Source organism: Cetorhinus maximus, chromosome 18 (genome assembly GCF_964194155.1).
Source record: "Cetorhinus maximus chromosome 18, sCetMax3.hap1.1, whole genome shotgun sequence".
Taxonomy (NCBI): domain Eukaryota; kingdom Metazoa; phylum Chordata; class Chondrichthyes; order Lamniformes; family Cetorhinidae; genus Cetorhinus; species Cetorhinus maximus.
In genome coordinates, this window is record NC_135896.1 from 2,203,868 (window position 1) to 2,223,043 (window position 19,176).

Sequence of the window (19,176 nt, forward strand, 5' to 3'; positions counted from 1 at the left end):
GTGTCCCGATCATTGCAACACACACAGACACACACACGCAGACACATACACACACACACAGACTCACACATGCAGGCACACACACACATATACAGACACACACACGCAGGACACACACACGCACAGACAAACACACACAAACAGACACACATAGAGAAACACACACACACACACAGACATTCACACACACACAAACAGACATTCACACACACACACACACACACACACAGACACACACACGCAGGCACACAAACACAGGCACACACGCATACACAGACATACACAGACACAAACACAGACACACACACATGCCACATGCACACACACACAGACAGACACACACACATAGACATACACACACAAACAAATATACACACGCGCGCACACACACAGACATACACACACATACACAGACACACACACGCCACATGCGCATACACACAAACAGACATACACACAGACATAAACACGCACACGCGCACACACACACAGACACACACACACCACATGTGCACACACACACAGATACACAGACATACATGCACACACACACAAACAGGCATACAAACGCACACGCGCACACACAGACACACACACAGACATAAACATGCACACGTGCACATACACAAACAGACACACACACAGACATAAACACGCACACGCGCACAGACACACATACACATACACATGTGCACACACAGACATTATTCAGTAGAAGGAGACAAGAGCATAGTGGTAATGTCACTGGACTAACTAATCCAGCAAACCCAGACTAATGCTTTGGGGATATTGGGTTCAAATCCCACCACAGTAGTTGGTGGAATTTGAATTCAATTAATAAATCTGGAAGATAAAGCTACTCTCAGTAATGGTGACCATGACAACTATCATTGATTTGTTGCTTAAAAACCCACCTGGTTCACTAGCACCATTTAGGGAAGGAAACCTGCTGTCCTTACCCGGTCTGGTCTCCAGACCCACAGTAATGTGGTTGTCTTTTAACTGCCCTCTGAAATGGTCCAGCAAGACACTCAGTTCAGGGGCAATTAGGGATGGGCAACAAATGCTGACCTTGCCAGTGACACCCACAGCCCATGAAAGGATGAAAAAAGTACCACATATACAAGCAGGCAAAATTATAAGTAGAGGAAGTTTGTTTTTGGCAAAATTAAGATTCAGTGATAAAGAGCACGTAAATAGAGTTCACTGCTTATGAGTCTATTAGCATTGTTTGTGGTTTAGGTCGTTGTTTAAATGGTGGTAAAAGCAAAAATAAAAGCAAAATACTGCGGATGCTGGAAATCTGAAGTAAAAACAGAAAATGCTGGAAATACTCAACAGGTCTGGGAGCATCTGTGGAGTGAGAAACAGAGGGGAGAATTTTCTCTCTGTCGGGTAGGCCGGTCGGGATCAGGAGCGGGCGGCTGCGCGCCACCATTTTACATGAGCAGGCCAATGAAGGCCCGGCCAGCGTGATGCTCAGCGCTCCCTGTGCGGGCAGGGGGGAGGAGGGAGAGTCAGGGCCTGCGTTCTTTTGCGTATGCGCGCGAGAGAGAGCGCAGAAATCTCCCTGAGGCAGCTCTGTGCCTTGGGGAGATTAAGTTCAGGTTTAAAGTTTAAAATAAAGAAAGTTAAAAATCATTTACACATGTTTATGAAATGTTTAAAGAAATTTTATTTATTCAATTAAACCTTCATGAAACCTCTTCCCGCCCGTGGATGAGGTTTCATGCAAAACGCGAAGGCCGCTCGGGCTCTTCGTCTGCCCGACAGCCTTAAGGTTGGACGGGCAGCCCTGTCAATCTGTTTCATTTGTTTATTAACGGCCTTAACAGGCCTTTGACAGTTTGGCGGGCACGCAGCCAATTCTGGTAAACGCCCGCCAAACGATAGATCGGAATGATGCACGCCCGACGTCACCGTGCGCTATTTTACACGTTGGTGTGCGGGGATGGGCCCTGCATGTGAACAGAAAATTCTGCCCAGAGTTAACGTTTCAAGTCCGTATGGCTCTCCCTCAATTTAGTCTCCTGCATTCGTTGCTCCCAATGCGGTTTCCTCTACATTGGAGAGACCAAACGCAGACTGGGTGACCGCTTTGTGGAACACCTTCAGTCTGTCCGCAAGCATGACCCAGACCTCCCTGTCGCTTGCCATTTCAACACTCCACCCTGCTCTCATGCCCACATGTCTGTCCTTGGCCTGCTGCATTGTTCCAGTGAAGCTCAACGCAAACTGGAGGAACAGCACCTCATCTTCCGACTAGGCACTTTACAGCCTTCCGGACTGAATATTGAGTTCAACAACTTCAGATCATGAACTCTATCCTTTTTCAATCCAATTTTAAAAATTTTATTTATTTATTTTAATTTTTTTTTTATCCTTCCCCGCCGCCGCCCCCCCACAGGGCCATCTGTCACTTGTTTTTATGTTTTGTTTTCACACAGCACTGACCCCTGTTCTGCTATTAACACATTCTTCTATCTTACCTTTATGCCACTATCAACACCTTCTTTGGTCTTTAACATTCCCTTTGTTCTGTGTCCATGACATCTTTGTCAATCTCTCCTGAGCTCCCACCCTATCCCTGACCTTCTATTTTGCTCCACCTGCCCCACCCCCCCTTAAACAGTATAAAATCCATCACATTTCTACTTCTCTTTAGCTCTGAAGAAGAGTCATACAGATTCAAAACATTAACCCTGTTTCTCTCTCCAAAGAGGCTGCCAGACCTGCTATGTTTTTCCAGCATTTTCTGTTTTTATTTCAGAATGTCTCTGTCTGTTGTACGCAGTATGATATAAGCAGGCCGAGTTCACTTTAGTGGAAAGAGAGAGGGAGAGAGACAGAGGCAGTGGCATTCAGCCTTATTGCTGCCTTTGGATGTTCTCCAGACTGCTCTTCTTCTCTATGTTACTGTAACCAACAGAGGGTTCTGGTTATGTTTCAGCACACAATGGAGGGTGATTCATGGTAATGAAGGAGCTTTGATCTCCCAATGTCAAAGCCATCAAGATGCCGAAACAGATAGGGGCCCTCAGTGTCCTCCTTGCATAGTGAGTTTCGTTAGCCCTTTGTTCCTGGCAGTTTCTGCAGTCAGGATGTCTGTTGACTTATTGTCCTTATGTTTAGTGCAGAGTTTAGACAATGGCAGGTGTGAAGTCCATCTCAGGGACGAGTTTAGATTATTCCCATGTCACAAACAGAAACAAAAAATGTTGGAAAAACTCAGCAGATCTGACAGCATCTGTGGTGAGAAAGACAGAGTTACCGTTTCGAGTCCGTATGACTCTTCTTCAGAACAGAATCCATGTCTCCTCATAGTCATAGTCATTGTCATAGAGGTCCACAGCACAGGAAAAGGCCCATCAGCCCATCGAGTCTGTGCCAGTCAGACAAGTACCTAACTATTCTAATCCCATTTTCTAGCACTAGGCCCATAGCCTTGTAAGCCATGGCATCGCAAGCGCACATCCAAATACTTCTTCAATGTTATGAGGGTTTCTGCCTCTACCACCCTTTCAGGCAGTGAGTTCCAGATTCCCACCAGCCTCTGGGTGAAAAAATTCTTCCTCACATCCCCTCTAAACCTCCTGCCCCTTACCTTAAATCTATTCCCCCTGGTTATTGATCCCTCCACCAAGGGGAAAAGTTCCTTCCTGTCTACCCTATCTATGTCCCTCATAATTTTATACACCTCAATCATGTCCCCCCTCAATCTCCTCTGCTCCAGGGAAAATAACCCCAGTCTATCCAATCTCTCCTCATAACTAAAACTCTCCAGCCCAGGCAACATCCTGGTAAATCTCCTCTGCACTCTCTCTAGTGCAATCACATCCTCCCTATAATGCAGATTCCAGAACTGCACGCAGTACTCTAGCTGTGGCCTAACCAGCGTTTTATACAGTTCCAGCACAGCCTCCCTGCTCTTATATTCTATGCCTCGGTTAATAAAGGCAAGTATCCCATATGCCATATGTCTCCTGGCAAATCCATGTTCATAAGTTTCCAGACATGGCCAATTTATAGGCCAGGTGGCTTCTGCAGCCATTTTAAAGTCAGTGTCTTGCTTGGTAAAAGTCCGTTTAATGAAATTCAATATATAACTGACCAGCCGATAAAGTTAAAGGTTAATATTCCACATACAAGTGTTACGTTGCCATGACGCCTGAATCTGTTTCAGGGAACTGGGTATCAATGTCCAAGATTTCAGCAGCAGTTGGAGAAGTGGCCTGGCTTTCGTTGCCATTATCAATGCCCTTCGACCTGGTCTGCTTGACCCACAGGAGTTCAAGCACAAAACTGACAAGGAGAATCTGGAAATGGTCTTCAAGGTCGCGGAGCAGGAGCTAAAAATACCCAAACTGTTGGAAGTACAAGGTAAGAGCTGTTGGATGGAGAGGGTGGAGACCAAGGTGGGTCAGGGCCAATGGGAGGGAGGCAGGGAGCAAAAGAGGTAAAGAAAGGGGAGGGGAAGGTAGTGGGTTTTGGGGGGGGTTTATATATAGAATAACAGATACCCGGGAGTGAGTTACAGACTGGAATCTAGTCGAGGGGTTCGGGGGGTTTATACATAGAATAACAGATACTCAGGAGAGATTTACAGGCTGGAATCTAATCAAGGGGTTCGGGGTGGTTTATAGATAGAATAACAGATACTCGGGAGAGAGTTACAGACTGGAATCTAATCGAGGGGTTCGGGGGTTTATATGTAGAATAACAGATACCCGGGAGTGAGTTACAGACTGGAATCTAATCGAGGGGTTTGGGTGGTTTATATATAGAATAACAAATACTCGGGAGAGATTTACAGGCTGGAATCTAATCGAGGGGTTCGGGGGTTTATATGTAGAATAACAGATACCCGGGAATGAGTTACATACTGGAATCTAATCAAAGGGTTCGGGGTGGTTTATATATAGAATAACAGATACCCGGGAGTGAGTTACAGACTGGAATCTAATCGAGGTGTTTGGGGTGGTTTATAGATAGAATAACAGATACTCGGGAGAGAGTTACAGACTGGAATCTAATCGAGGTGTTTGGGGTGGTTTATAGATAGAATAACAGATACTCGGGAGAGAGTTACAGACTGGAATCTAATCGAGGGGTTCGGGTGTTTATATGTAGAATAACAGATACCCAGGAGTGAGTTACAGACTGGAATCTAATCGAGGGGTTTGGGTGGTTTAAATATAGAATAACAGATACTCGGGAGAGAGTTACAGACTGGAATCTAATCGAGGGGTTCGGGGGTTTATATGTAGAATAACAGATACCTGGGAGTGAGTTACAGACTGGAATCTAATTGAGTGGTTTGGTGGGTTTATATATAGAATAACAGATACACGGGAGAGAGTTACAGACTGGAATCTAATCGAGGGGTTTGGGGTGGTTTATATATAGAATATCAGATACCCGGGAGTGAGTTACAGACTGGAATCTAATCGAGGGGTTCGGGGGGTTTATATATAGAATAACAGATACCCAGGAGTGAGTTACAGACTGGAATCCAATTGAGGGGTTCGGGCGAGTTTATATATAGAATAACAGATACCCGGGAGTGAGTTACAGACTGGAATCCAATTGAGGGGTTCACAGTTTATATAATTCAGGGGTTCCGGTTATTTATATAAATGAGTTTTCAATTTTATATAATTGCGGGTTCAGCTGTTTTACATAATTAAGGGGTTTTGGGGTTTATATAATCCAGGGGTTCATCAACATGACTGGGCGTTTATTTTTCCCCAGATGTGGATGTCAGCAATCCCGATGAGAAGTCGATGATAACATACGTGTCCCAATTCCTGCAGTATTCCGAGGAGCAGCCCATAGCCAAGGATGAAGCAGAGATACGGACACAATCTCATTGTTTGGTAATCAGAGAATCAATCGGCTCCAAGCTGATTAAGGGCTCATGGTTCTGGTTTGCACATTGTTTTAGTGATCGTTTTGAGACACAGGTGTCTCCAAGTTTAAAAGTCTCCAATATTATTGTTGATTTGTTCCTGATTTTCCTTGGAGAGTGGGGGTATGTGTGCTTGTGGTGATTGAAGGTATAACCTTTCCTACTGCCTATTAGGGGTCACATGATTGTTCTTGATGGATGATCCCTGAGCGTGGCTTTCTAGTCATGGATCTGGTTCAAGTATGTAGCTTCTAAAAGAACTCTCTATATTAAAGTCATCTGTTTCAAGTAGAAACCTGTCCGGTATGTCAAGTCATTACAGCGCTATGGGTAAATTATTGGCTAAGTAATCCATAAACCTGGCCCAGAAATCCCTAGGCCTGGTCCAGTAATGCAGGGAAGATATGAGGTGAGTAAATCTCAGTTAGCCGGCCTTAAATCTGAGTGTTTTCAGAATCCACGGGGATTAGGGGAGTTGTTACAGTCTGTAGGTAAAAAAGCAAATAGATAAATCTGATTCGTCGAGAATGCGCAGCACAGGAGGAGGCCTCTCAGTCCATTGTGTCCAGTTAATCCCCATTCTTTCTCAATAGACATGCAAATTTCTTTTAATGTACAAATTCAATTCCCTTTTGATAGTTACTACTAAATCTGTTTTCACTGTCGTTTGAAGCAGCAAGTTCTAGATCACAACAACTCGCTGTGTACAGTTTTTTCAACTTTGCCTCCTTCTTTGCCAAATCACCTTAAATCTGTGTCCTCTGGTCGCTGACCCTTCGGCACTTTATCACAGCGCCTCATGACTTTGAACATTTTGATCAGATTTCCTCTTGATCTTCTCTGTTCTAAGATCTTGACATTCTTCTGAAAAAGTGCAGATCCCAGAATTAGCCACAAGAATCCAGCTGGGGCCTAATCCTCTTCATTTCTTCAGAGGCCTCTTTAAATTATTTGGGAGCGTGCGCGATGAATCCTTGGGATAAGAGTGAAACAGTGACTGGACCTCTCTGTCCCTCTTGCCTAGGTGAACACAGAGGCGCTGGGTGCCAGGCCAGATCAGGTGGTCGAGCACTGGGTGTCGGAGGATGACGTCAAGAGGGACTTTGAAGAATCGAGGATACGGATTGACGCCTGCATCGAGGGAGCTATGCTGTTCCTCAAGGACAGAGGGTCGCCAGAGGAAGTCATTACCAAGCACCAGGTAGAAAGTCACGCGCGAGTCAACATCACCCACGAGCTGGATTAGAGATTGTGCATCAGGTTCTGTTCTGATTCTATGTAACTTCAAAAAAGAAAAGTTGGTGCTTGAGATACCAGGGCTAAAGGGGTTGAATTATGAGCACAGGTCTCATAGACTGGGCTTGTATTCCCTCAAGTATAGAAGATTAAGAGGTCATCTGATAGAATTTTTGAGGTGTTTAAAGGAGTTGCTGGGGTGGATAAAGAGAAACTATTTCCTCTAGTGGGGGAGGTGGGGTGGACGGTAGGAGTCCAGAGCAAAGGGGTAGAACCTTAAAATTAGAGCCATTCAGGGCTGATGTCGGGAAGCGCTTGTTCACACAAAGGGGAGTGGAAATTTGAAACTCTCTCCCCCAAAAGGCTGTGGATGCTGGGAACCAATTGAACATTTCAAAACTTGGATTGATAGATTTGTTGTTGAGTAAAAATATTTTGTTTTACAGAACCGAGGGGGTAGAATGGGCTCTTCCTGTTTTCATGTAACAGACTTGAGGGGCTGAATGGCCTCCCCTGTTCCTGTGTTGCTAACTCAGTTGTTGGGGTAGTGGGGGAGCTGTGCCTGTGATTATACTGGGAACCCCCCCTTCAGTGTGTAAACTGCCGGAGTTGGCAGGGTCAGTGGGAAGTCATCTATTCCCCCACTCCCACCCCCAGACGCACCTCCATTGAGGGGGTGGGAACCAGGTTTCTGGCATACAGGGGATTGGGGGGACAAGGGGAGATGAGGGGGTTGGGGGGGGGCGGGAGAGTGGGCTGCTTTGTGTCACTTTGATTTTAGGCGACAGTTGACATCAGCAGCGATTTTAGGCTTTCCGAAGATCTGCTGGTCAGTAAATGAAGACTCATTAACGTTCTGTGTTCTTCACAGGAAACATTGAAGAACTTTGATTCTGGGATCTTTGAACGTTTTCTGGAGGCAACAGATAAAATCAAAACTATCTTAACCCCTCAGAAGAAACTGTTTGTTGAGGAAATGAGGGAGCAGGTCAGCCAAAACTGGGAGGTGAGACAATTGGTTCATGGTCTGATTTTGGACTCTGTGTGGAACCACTCCCACCAGTTGAGCTCAGGCTTTTACAGCCAATCAGAATGTGCGCATTGAACATAAATCATTGTTCACTGGAAAGAAAAAATCTCGCTGTTTTATAGGGCCTTTCATGTCCTCAGGACATCTAAAACACTTGACAGTTAATGAAACACTTAATGAAGTGTAGGCACTGTTTAAATGTATGAAATGTGACAGCTAATTTGTGCACAGCAAGATACCACAACCAGCAACGTGTTAATGACCAGATAGTCAGTTTTTAGTTGGTTGAGAATAAATATTGGCTCTTTAAAATAGCGCTATGGGATCATTTACATCCACTTTAAAGGGCAAACAGTGCTTTAGTTTGACACGCATCCAAAGACAGCACCCCCAACAGTGCAGCACTCCCTCACTGCTGCATTGGGAGTATCATCCTGGATTAGGAGCTCAAGTCCCTGGAGTGGGCCTTGAACCTGCAACCTCCTGACCCAGCAGGAAGAGCACTACCCACTGAACCACAGCTGACACCTCGAGGTAGGAGGCTGGTCAACCTGGAGTAAAATGAATAGAATGAGGTATTAATACCAGCACAGCCTGAGAGGAAAATCTGAGCAAAACTTTAGTGGAAGATCCAGAGATGGATAAAAAAAAAAAAGGCCTCACTTAGGCTACACTTGGAACATTCTGGACTCCATGTTACACAAAGAGTACCGAGGCCCTGGAGAATATACAAAGCAAGATTCACAAGAATGAAACAGAACTGAAAGGTTCTAAATATCAGGAAAGACCAAACAGGCTGGGACTCTTTTCCCTAGAAAAGAGAAGGTTGAGGGGTGACCTGATACAGGTCTCTAAAATTAAGGAAAAGGTTCAATGGGGTGGATGTAGAGAAGATGTTTCCATTTTTGGGGGAGACAAAACTGGGGTCCATATAAACGGACAGTCACTAATAACGGGAATAGGGAATTCAGGTGAAACTTTAGCCAGAGAGTGGAATAATATTTCGGCACAGACTAGAAGGGCCAAATGGCCTGTTTTCTGTGCTGTAGTGTTCCATGGTTCTATAGTGGTGAGAATGTGGAGCTGTTGGTGAACTGTGCAGATATATTATGATAAGCACACGAGGGAGAAAGGAATAGAAGGAGATGCTGATAAAGTTAGTTGAAGAGGGTGGGAGGAGGTTCATGTGAAGCAGAAAGACTGGCCCGGAGCTGCTGGCCTGTTTCTGTATAATTTTACAGAAAAGGAGGGCGTGATTTGAATTGAGTTTCGGTTTATGTTTCAGGTGGTGCGTTCAGCGGTTAACTCACAACTGCTTCAGATGAAGTTTAAGATGGAACACAATAAATTTACTGAGGCCCTTGAGGAGTGTAGGATCCAGTTGGGAATGGACAGCTCCCCCCTGCAGCCCCATCCTGCAGGGCACCAGGTACTTTCACTCTCATCTGGGCTGCGGGAGTGATACCAGCATTGTATACACCTCTCCCTGGGCTAGCTGAGACCGATGTTGAGCTCTTTAAACATGAGAGGGTTTAAATTTAACTCTTCATTGCTGAGATTATTTTGTTTCTTTCCAGGTGTTCTTTTGTGAAGGCAGCAGTTTGACTCAAGCCGAACAACATCTGGCAGTGATGAGACAGCTGTGTGAGAGTATGTCCAACGACAGAGTTGATGCTGAAATCATAAAGGCCGAACTTCAAGCCTGTGAGCAGTGTGAGACTGAACTGGAGGAACACGTCTACAAGAGGCTTTCGTGGGTCCATGACTCGGTTGAGTCACCTGTGACAGGGTTAGTACCAACTCGAAAAGCTCCACTCACGATTTGATATAATCGGAGTGTTTTGCTTAGCCATTTCAGGGGCTAATTAGCCTTGTTGTGGGTCTGGGGTCACGTATAGGCTCAGACTGGGTAAAGACGGCAGGTTTATCCTAAAGTGAACCAGTTGGGTTTTTACAGCTTCACGGTCACTTTGGCTGAGTCTAGATTTTCTTTTACAGATTGTTTAAAAAGTGAATTCCAAATTCTCACTGGATTTGTGTCCTACTGGATTTCAGTAAACACATCGGTTAAACAGTGAAGCAGGTGGATGTGCTGGTGTAAAGGGTTGCAGTGCAGTACAGTGTTTGTATCAGGCAAGGGTGGTTAGACGTGTGGGACTTTGTTGATTGCAAAGTTGGCTTGCACGTGTTTTAGATACGGCCGGCATAAAATCAGAAGAAGATTGTGTTCCCCCTCCTTCCCCAGGCAGCCATGGGTGGCCCAATGTGCATCATTCAATGAGCAGCATGTCTGAGTCAGTAAGGGGAGCAAGGGGTTAAAATTCATTGCCCTGTGAGTAGATGCCTGGCCAGAAAACTACTAAGTGACACTGAAAATGGCTACATAACGCATCCTCTCCAGCAGCAAGATCATCCTTCTCCACTTCCGTCACATTGACCCTCTGTGCTCCTGTCTCAGCTGCCATGTGTTGCTGAACCCCTCATTCGTTACCTCTAGACTTGACTATTCCAATGCACCCTGGGCTGCTCTCCCACGTTTTAGCCTCTGCTAACTCTGTGAGCTCATCCAAATCTCTCCTGCCCATATCCTTGAATCACAGCAAGTCCTGTTCATCCGTTACCCCTGTCCTCACTGACCTGTGTTGGCTCCTGGCCCAGGAACCCCTCTATTTTAAAACCCTCATTCGTCTTTTCAAATCCCTCCATGGCCTCGCCCCATCCTTATCCCTGTGACCTCCTCAAGTCCCTCAGCCCTCCGAGGTATCTCTAATTATGGCCTCTTGTGTATCCCTGATTTGAATCACTCCACCATTGGTGGCCAGGCCTTCAGCTGCCTCCACCCTGAGCTCTGGAATTCCCTCGCTAAATCTGTACACCTTTCAACCTCACTTTCCTTTAAAGTGTTCCTTAAAACCTACCACGTAGCTCAGTGTTAACATTTTGTTTAATAACGCTCCTATGGTTTGGCTTGTGAGGTTTGCAGTGTTAAAGGGGCTATATAAATACAAGTCATTATTGTTCCTCCTCCTCCTCACAGTAACACTCCTTCCTTTGAGGTTTTGCTAGAGGTTGCTGTTGTGTGTTCTCAGAGAATGATAACTGTGCGATTGTAAATTTAACAGGGAATTGAAGACAGAGTATCCAAGTGGACCAGACCAGGGTGAGGGGACAAGGCAGGGACCTGCTGAACGGGCAGGAAGTGGAACAAAGCTCGCCGATGACCTGGGGAGTGAGGATTCAGCTCCATCAGTGATCAAGGCAAGCGGGGCCTCCGCAGAACTCAGAGCAGCAGAACCCAGCAGAATTGACATTCAACCAGGTCAGGAACCTGCTCAAGTGGCACTTGTGACTCCCAGTGAACAACAGCTGGCTATGTGTCCAGAAACAAAATGCATTGCTCAGTTGGGCAAAGGGATTCTGACTGGAATTCCTGGACAAAGCACAGAGTGGATTGGAATCAGACTCGATGACCTGGAGAGAGATGGTCAAACTCAATCAGAACAAAAAGAGACTCCAGCTAGGAAGCTCCAGAGTGATGGGCTAGAAAGAGGGGACTGTCACCAGTCAGTGACACACTGTCTGATTGATGATGAGCTTTTTACTGCTGTGCTAGGAGATTGTTCTGGTCCTCTGAGCTCCATGTTTCAGGACGGGGCAGATGTAGCTCCTAATTTGCCAAGAGAAGACTTTGCTCAATTGCTAACGCAGTCTTTGACTGTTGAAGGTCAAGCTACTGACCAGACGAGGGGCAGTTATGCTCAGTTGGTTGCAGTGTCTTCAAGAAGACAAGGTGTTGTTTTAGCAACCGATGATTCTGGTCAACAGGCCAAAGATCTCCTGATTGGAAAACATGAGGTGGACAAATCTCCAAGAGTGGACATCACTCATTTGGCAGAAGAGCACCCGAGTGGCCAAGACCAAGGAGACCCACCCAGAGGTGGGTCGGCACTGTTAGCATCAGCATTTCCCAATGAGCAACACCAGGATGACCTCCAAACAGGAGAGGTTTCTACTCAGTCACAGAGAGAGAGGACAGGGCAGAAAATCCAAGTTACTGCTCAAACGAAAGAGGAACCTGCTCAAGGGGCAGTTGTGACTCTCAGTGAACAGGAGGCTGTGCGTCCAGGAACAGAATGCATTGCTGGGTTGGGCAAAGGTGTTCTCACTGAAGAACTCTGTTTGACAGGAGAAGCTCAGGGTAAAGGCCTCACTCTGTGCCTGAAAGGGTCTCTGAGTGGGGATGAGCAGGCCGACAGGACAATAGGAGAGGAATCGGTGCGATTGCCGGCAGCAATACTGGGCGAATCAGGTCAGGCTGACACCCAAGAGAGTTTGATTGGAGGAGACCAGGGTGAAGATCTCACGCTGTCTGAAGAAGAGTCTCTGATTGGAGCAGAGCAGAACGACATCCAAACAATGCAGGATTCAGCACGTTATGCAACGGTGAAGCTGAGGGAACAGGCGATTGGTCTAGGGAGAGATCTGGCTGACCCCCAAGAGAGGGGCCTAGAAACAAAGAACATTTCTCAGTCAGCGGAAGAGCTTCCATCTGTTTTAAGCCAGGTTTGGGGCTTTCCCGGAGTGGATTCTACTGAAGTCACTCTGGTGTCCCTGATAGAGACGGAGCACATTGGCAGACAAACCACACAAACCTCTGACCCATTGGCAGCAAGGACTGGGTGTGGAAAACTCCAGGATCGGGACGTAGTCAGAACAGACTCAGCACCCCTGGTAGAGCAGTTTCTTATTAAGAGAGATCAGGCTGATGGTCTAGTGAGGAAGGAATCTGCTGGGGGAGATGAAAGATCTGTGAGTGAAGATCAGCAGATCAACAGTTCAGGAAGACAGGATTCAGTGCAATTGGTAGGAGTGAGTCAGGGCCAATCAGAACAGTCTAAGACCACAGAGAGTTTGATTGGTGGAGAACATGGTGAAAGTTCTCTGATTGGAACAGAGGAGACTGACACCCAAACAATGGAGGAATCAGTGAACTGGGAAAGAGTGAGGTTGAGAGAAGAGGAGCAAGAGAGAGAGAAGCGTGATCCTTCTGAAAAAGAATTGACTGAGGAAGAACAGTCTTATGATCTATTGAGAGAGGATTCTGAGCAGTTACCCATCCGTGAACAATCCCAGACCCACACCGAGGCTAGAATGCAGTTCCTGAGTGATCAAGGCCCGAATTACAGCGTACCCAGGCAGGCTTTTCCTCAGTTAGTAGGAGCTTCTCAGAATGAACAACACCAGCCCCTAACTAGAGAGGTTTTTGCACAATATATGCCAGAATTTGTGTGTGAACGAGAGCAGACAGGCAGAGCAGCAACAGAAAGTATTGCTCAACTTGCAAAAGGGCATTTGATTGAAGAAGATCAGGCCTACGGCCTACCTGAGGGGGACAGTCAGAAATTGTCAGCAGCGTCTGGGAGTGAAAGAGAGTTGACTGAAGGCCAAGCAAGACAAGGTCCCAATCAGTTAGGAAAACCATCTCGATTTGGAGAAGACGAATTTGACCATCAAACGTTCGAGGATTCTGCTCAGTTGTCAGGACCGGTTCTAAGTGGAGAGATTCAGGTTTGCGGCCTAGCAGGAGAGGATTCTGAGCAGATAATCCCAGAGTCTCTCGGTGGACAAGAAGCTGATGCTGATCCCACAGGAGAAGAATCTGCTCAATTTGGACAAAAGCAGTTGATGCAGGAAGAGCTGAAGGGCCTCAAAAGAGACGATATTTTTCAATCAGGGAAAGAGCTTCCAGATGTTAAAAGCCAGGCTTTGAGCCCACTTGGACTGGATTCTACAGAAACTCTCCTGACGGTCAGAGAGCAGGCCGGTAGCACAACCACAGGATCTTCTGTCCCATTGGTGGCAGTGAGTCTGAATGGACAACTCCAGGATCAGGGCCTAGTCAGGGAGGATTCAGCACCAATGGTGGAAGAGCCTCTGAGCGAGAGAGGTCAGGCTGATGGCCTAGTGAGGGAAGACTTCTCCGGGTCAGTGAAAGAATCTCTGAGTGGAGAGGATCAAAGCGAGAGTCCAATAGTTCAGGATTCTGTGCGATTGACAACAGCAACCCGAGGCCAGTCAGATGAGATTGACACTCGAGAGAGTTTGAGTGGTGGAAAACAGGGTGAAGATCTCAGTCTGTCTGAAGAAGAGTCTCTGATTGAAGCAGAGCAGACCGACACCCAAACAATGGAGGACTCAGTGAGCTGGGAAACAGCGACGTTCAGGGAACAGGAACGGGCAGGTGGCCCATGGAGAGTGGAGTGTGCTCATTCTGAAACAGGAGGATCGACTGAGGAAGAACAGTCTTATGACCTACTGAGAGAGGATTCTGAGCAGTTACCCATCCGTGAACAATCCCAGACCCACACCGAAGCTAGAGTGAACACTATGCAGTTCCTGAGTGATCAAGGCCCGAATTACAGCCTACCCAGGCAGGCTTTTCCTCAGTTAGTAGGAGCTTCTCCAAAGGAACAACACCAGCCCCTAACTAGAGAGCTTTTTGCACAATATATGCCAGAATTTGTGTGTGAACGAGAGCAGATAGGCAGAGCAGCAACAGAGAGTATTGCTCAACTTGAAAAAGGGCATTTGATTGGAATAAATCAGGCTTACGGCCTACCTGAGGGGGACAGTCAGAAATTGTCAGCAGCGTCTGGGAGTGAAAGAGAGTTGACTGAAGGCCAAGCAAGACAAGGTCCCAATCAGTTAGGAAAACCATCTCGATTTGGAGAAGACGAATTTGACCATCAAACGTTCGAGGATTCTGCTCAGTTGTCAGGACCGGTTCTAAGTGGAGAGATTCAGGTTTGCGGCCTAGCAGGAGAGGATTCTGAGCAGATAATCCCAGAGTCTCTCGGTGGACAAGAAGCTGATGCTGATCCCACAGGAGAAGAGTCTGCTCAATTTGGACAAAAGCAGTTGATGCAGGAAGAGCTGAAGGGCCTCAAAAGAGACGATATTTTTCAATCAGGGAAAGAGCTTCCAGATGTTGAAAGCCAGGCTTTGAGCCCACTTGGACTGGATTCTACAGAAACTCTCCTGACGGTGAGAGAGCAGGCCGGTAGCACAACCACAGGATCTTCTGTCCCATTGGTGGCAGTGAGTCTGAATGGACAACTCCAGGATCAGGGCCTAGTCAGGGAGGATTCAGCACCAATGGTGGAAGAGTCTCTGAGTGAGAGAGGTCAGGTTGATGGCCTAGTGAGGGAAGACTTCTCCGGGTCAGTGAAAGAATCTCTGAGTGGAGAGGATCAAAGCGAGAGTTCAATAGTTCAGGATTCTGTGCGATTGACAACAGCAACCCGAGGCCAGTCAGATGAGATTGACACTCGAGAGAGTTTGAGTGGTGGAAAACAGGGTGAAGATCTCAGTCTGTCTGAAGAAGAGTCTCTGATTGAAGCAGAGCAGACCGACACCCAAACAATGGAGGACTCAGTGAGCTGGGAAACAGCGACGTTCAGGGAACAGGAACGGGCAGGTGGCCCATGGAGAGTGGAGTGTGCTCATTCTGAAACAGGAGGATCGACTGAGGAAGAACAGTCTTATGGCCTACTGAGAGAGGATTCTGAGCAGATAATCCCAGAGTCTCTCGGTGGACAAGAAGCTGATGCTGATCCCACAGGAGAAGAGTCTGCTCAATTTGGACAAAAGCAGTTGATGCAGGAAGAGCTGAAGGGCCTCAAAAGAGACGATATTTTTCAATCAGGGAAAGAGCTTCCAGATGTTAAAAGCCAGGCTTTGAGCCCACTTGGACTGGATTCTACAGAAACTCTCCTGACGGTGAGAGAGCAGGCCGGTAGCACAACCACAGGATCTTCTGTACCATTGGTGGCAGTGAGTCTGAATGGACAACTCCAGGATCAGGGCCTAGTCAGGGAGGAAGAACAGTCCTATAGCCTACTGAGAGAGGATTCTGAGCAGTTACCCATCCGTGAACAGTCCCAGACCCACACCGAGGCTAGAGTGAACACTATGCAGTTCCTGAGTGGAGAAAAGCAGAATTGCGGCCTACCCAGGCAGGCTCTTCCTCATTTGGTAGGAACGTCTCAGAGTGAACAACACCAGCTCATAACTGGAGAATTTTCTGCTTGTTATAAGCCAGGATCTGTGCGTGAACAGGAGCAGACAGGCAGAGCAGTAACACAGAAAAACCAACATGCTGGCCTCAGTCTTTCTGAAGAACAACCACTGCATAGCAAATGCCAGGGCGGCACCCAGACATCTATTCAATCAGCAGAGAGGTTTCTGCATGGACCAGAGAGGCCTGATGACCAGCAACATGGAAACTATACACAGCTGGTGGAAGAGGCTTTGGGTTGGGAGGAGCAAGCAAGCCTGCCTTTGGCCGGGTCTGCACGAGTGCTTCAGCTCGGAGAAGAGCAGGCTGACTATTTGGAAAGAGACAGTTCCCCTCACAGAATATCATCGCCTCAGAGTGCCAAAGAAGTGGAAGATTCTGCTCAATCTGTAAGCTGCTCTCCAAATGCTGAGGCACGGGTAACAGCTGATCCTGCGGTGACACGCGACAGACAATTACACGGAGACCACCTAGCACAGGAAGACGCTGAACCATTTGGAAAGGCTTTGTCTGATGTGGATTCTTCCCAGCCACTAACGGAGCCATTGACTGCTGACCTAGCAAAGGCCGAATCTGGGAAATCAGCCTGGAGCACTGAACAGGTACCTCATTTCACTCTTTACCAACGTTAAAAGGGAGGTTAAGTTTGGGGAAGCCCCTTCTGTGTAAATTAGCTCCCTTAATGTGTAAAATCTATAGTTGTATTTTTCAATACCTTGCCTAGGCATGTAATTCTTACCTGCAAATTTCATTTCTTGGCTTTTGGTCATGCTCTTAAGTCAATGTTTACCATTGTAAGTGGCAGAGTCCACATTTCCCATTCAATTTTGCTATGTAAACAGTCACACTGTAATTTCAGACTCTGGCCATCAGGTGGCTTTGCGAAGCAAATGATCTCTCTCCCAACTCTTTTGTCCTGTTTATTAAAAAAAATAAGCTTATCTTCATTAACTCAACATGGACATCATATAAGCAACACACTATTAACTACCTCTGAGCTCCATGTTTCAGTTGAGATAGATGGCTTTGTCGATCATTTTGACCCATGTTTATACCTAAACCAACACCAGGAGAATTGGGGGCCAGACCATTTGGCTCCCTCTCATGGCTACAATGCCCGGGTCATTAAATTGATAATAATCCTCCTTGGAGCTTTCTTCTCCATACAGGGATTGAAAACATCCCATGTATCTTGTTTCCTTCCCTGATTTAGGAGTTTGCTGGAGTTCCAAACTTGGGCTTGGTGGATCTCAGTGAAAGGGGACAACGGGATAAAGAGACTCAAGAGGAGGAAGATCAAAGCTTGGCAGAGAGTGAAGGGCAGGAGGACAATATGGACACAGTAAATGAGATTTCAAAAAGGTATTTAACACTCAGCATAAAATCCCAGTGCACCAATAGCTCCCCATTCCCTCTCATTCCAGAAAGTCCAGAAAGACCTTTTTGTTTATTCATTCATGGGATGCAGGCCCAACTGATGGGGGTAAATGGGATTTATTGCCCACCCTTTAGTGCCCTTGAGAAGGAGGTGATGAGCTGCCTTGTTGAATCCCACTGAGTGGCAATGGCCAGGCCATTTCAGAGGGCAGTTAAGAGTCGTCACATTGCTGTGGGCCTGGAGTCACATGTAGGTCAGACAGAGTAAAGATGACAGATTCCCTTTCCGAAAGGACATTAGTGAGCCAGCTGGGCATTTCTGACAATCGGTAGTTTCGAGGTCACCATTACTGAGGATAGACCCAATATTACGGTCCCGCTGAACTGATTGGAGGTTTAAATGGCTCACCACATCCTCCAGGGGGAGACGCACTGAGGCAGGTCCATAAATTCCTGGCCTAGCTTCTTACTCCAGATTTATTTAACTAGGAATTAACTTGCTACTTCCTGTCGGCCTCCAACAGGCTGCTCACCCCTACAGGAGGATGGAGTTTTGGGCCTAATCAGCCTCAGGCAACTCCCAGGAGACGGGGAGGGAGACTGGTGTTGGGGGGGGAGGAGGACAGCAGGAGAGGCAGTCACAACCTTCAGGAGATCTATAGTGCTCCAGGCTCCACGTTAACTTTTAAAATTAAACACTTACCATTTTTGGTGGCGGTTGTTGACTAGGGGCTGCATCCACAACAGGGGCAGGCCCAACACCAGTTCCCAGTGGCCGTCTAAAACCAGATGTGGCTCCTTGCCTATGCTAATGAGGGGCATGCTGGTAGTTTGAGGACACCTGAAAACCATCCCTGGCCACTACTGACATATTGATCCTGTGTTTGTTCCAGAGAGAATTCCCTGATAATGGCCTTCACTGCACTGGAAACAGTGGAGGAGCAGATTACGTTGTTACATAACTCACTGCGACAGTTTCAAAACGAACCAAAGATCCTGAATGGACTCAGCTTGAAGCACGATCCCGACCTGCAGTTGCTGAAGGTACAACAACAACAACCTGCATTGATATGGTGCCTTTAGCATAACAAAATATGATCACGGGAGGATAAATCAGACAAAATTTGACACTGCACTGAGCCACGTAGGGAGATATTAGGACAGGTGACCCAAAGCTTGGTCAATATAGGTTTAAAGGAGCATCTTAAAAGAGGAGTGCGAGGCGGAGGGGTTTAATAAAGGAATTCCAGGCCTTAGGGCCCAGGAAACTGAAGGCACAGCCGAGCTCTGAACTCTGAACTCGCTCCTGGAGTTGGCAGGGCCAGGGTGGGGATCACTGGCCTGTATTTCCCAGTGTTAAAAGTTACTCTTGAATTTGCTTCCATCGCCCTCTCAAGCAGAAAGTTCTAGATCACGACTTTGCTGCCTCTAGTTCTTTTGTCAATGCTGGGAAATGTTAACAGTGATTCCCTCCACTGGCCCTGACACAGTAGGAGGGCTCGTGGGGTGAGGGGAGTAACTGATTTAAATATTTTGCACCATGGGGGG

General features: G+C 46.9%; 1 protein-coding gene across 1 annotated transcript in view; it reads left to right on the forward strand.

Annotated features, from left to right (window-relative positions):
• LOC144693526 (uncharacterized) overlaps nt 1-19,176 on the forward strand; it is a 67,522-nt gene that overhangs the window by 35,381 nt on the left and 12,965 nt on the right. The window contains exons 7-16 of the mRNA XM_078563369.1: nt 4,184-4,380; nt 5,752-5,876; nt 6,933-7,109; nt 8,016-8,150; nt 9,460-9,603; nt 9,752-9,963; nt 11,297-13,320; nt 13,366-16,853; nt 17,465-17,613; nt 18,522-18,672. Coding sequence (XP_078419495.1) covers nt 4,184-4,380; nt 5,752-5,876; nt 6,933-7,109; nt 8,016-8,150; nt 9,460-9,603; nt 9,752-9,963; nt 11,297-13,320; nt 13,366-16,853; nt 17,465-17,613; nt 18,522-18,672 — 6,802 coding nt within the window. The remainder of the gene's footprint in view (nt 1-4,183; nt 4,381-5,751; nt 5,877-6,932; nt 7,110-8,015; nt 8,151-9,459; nt 9,604-9,751; nt 9,964-11,296; nt 13,321-13,365; nt 16,854-17,464; nt 17,614-18,521; nt 18,673-19,176) is intronic.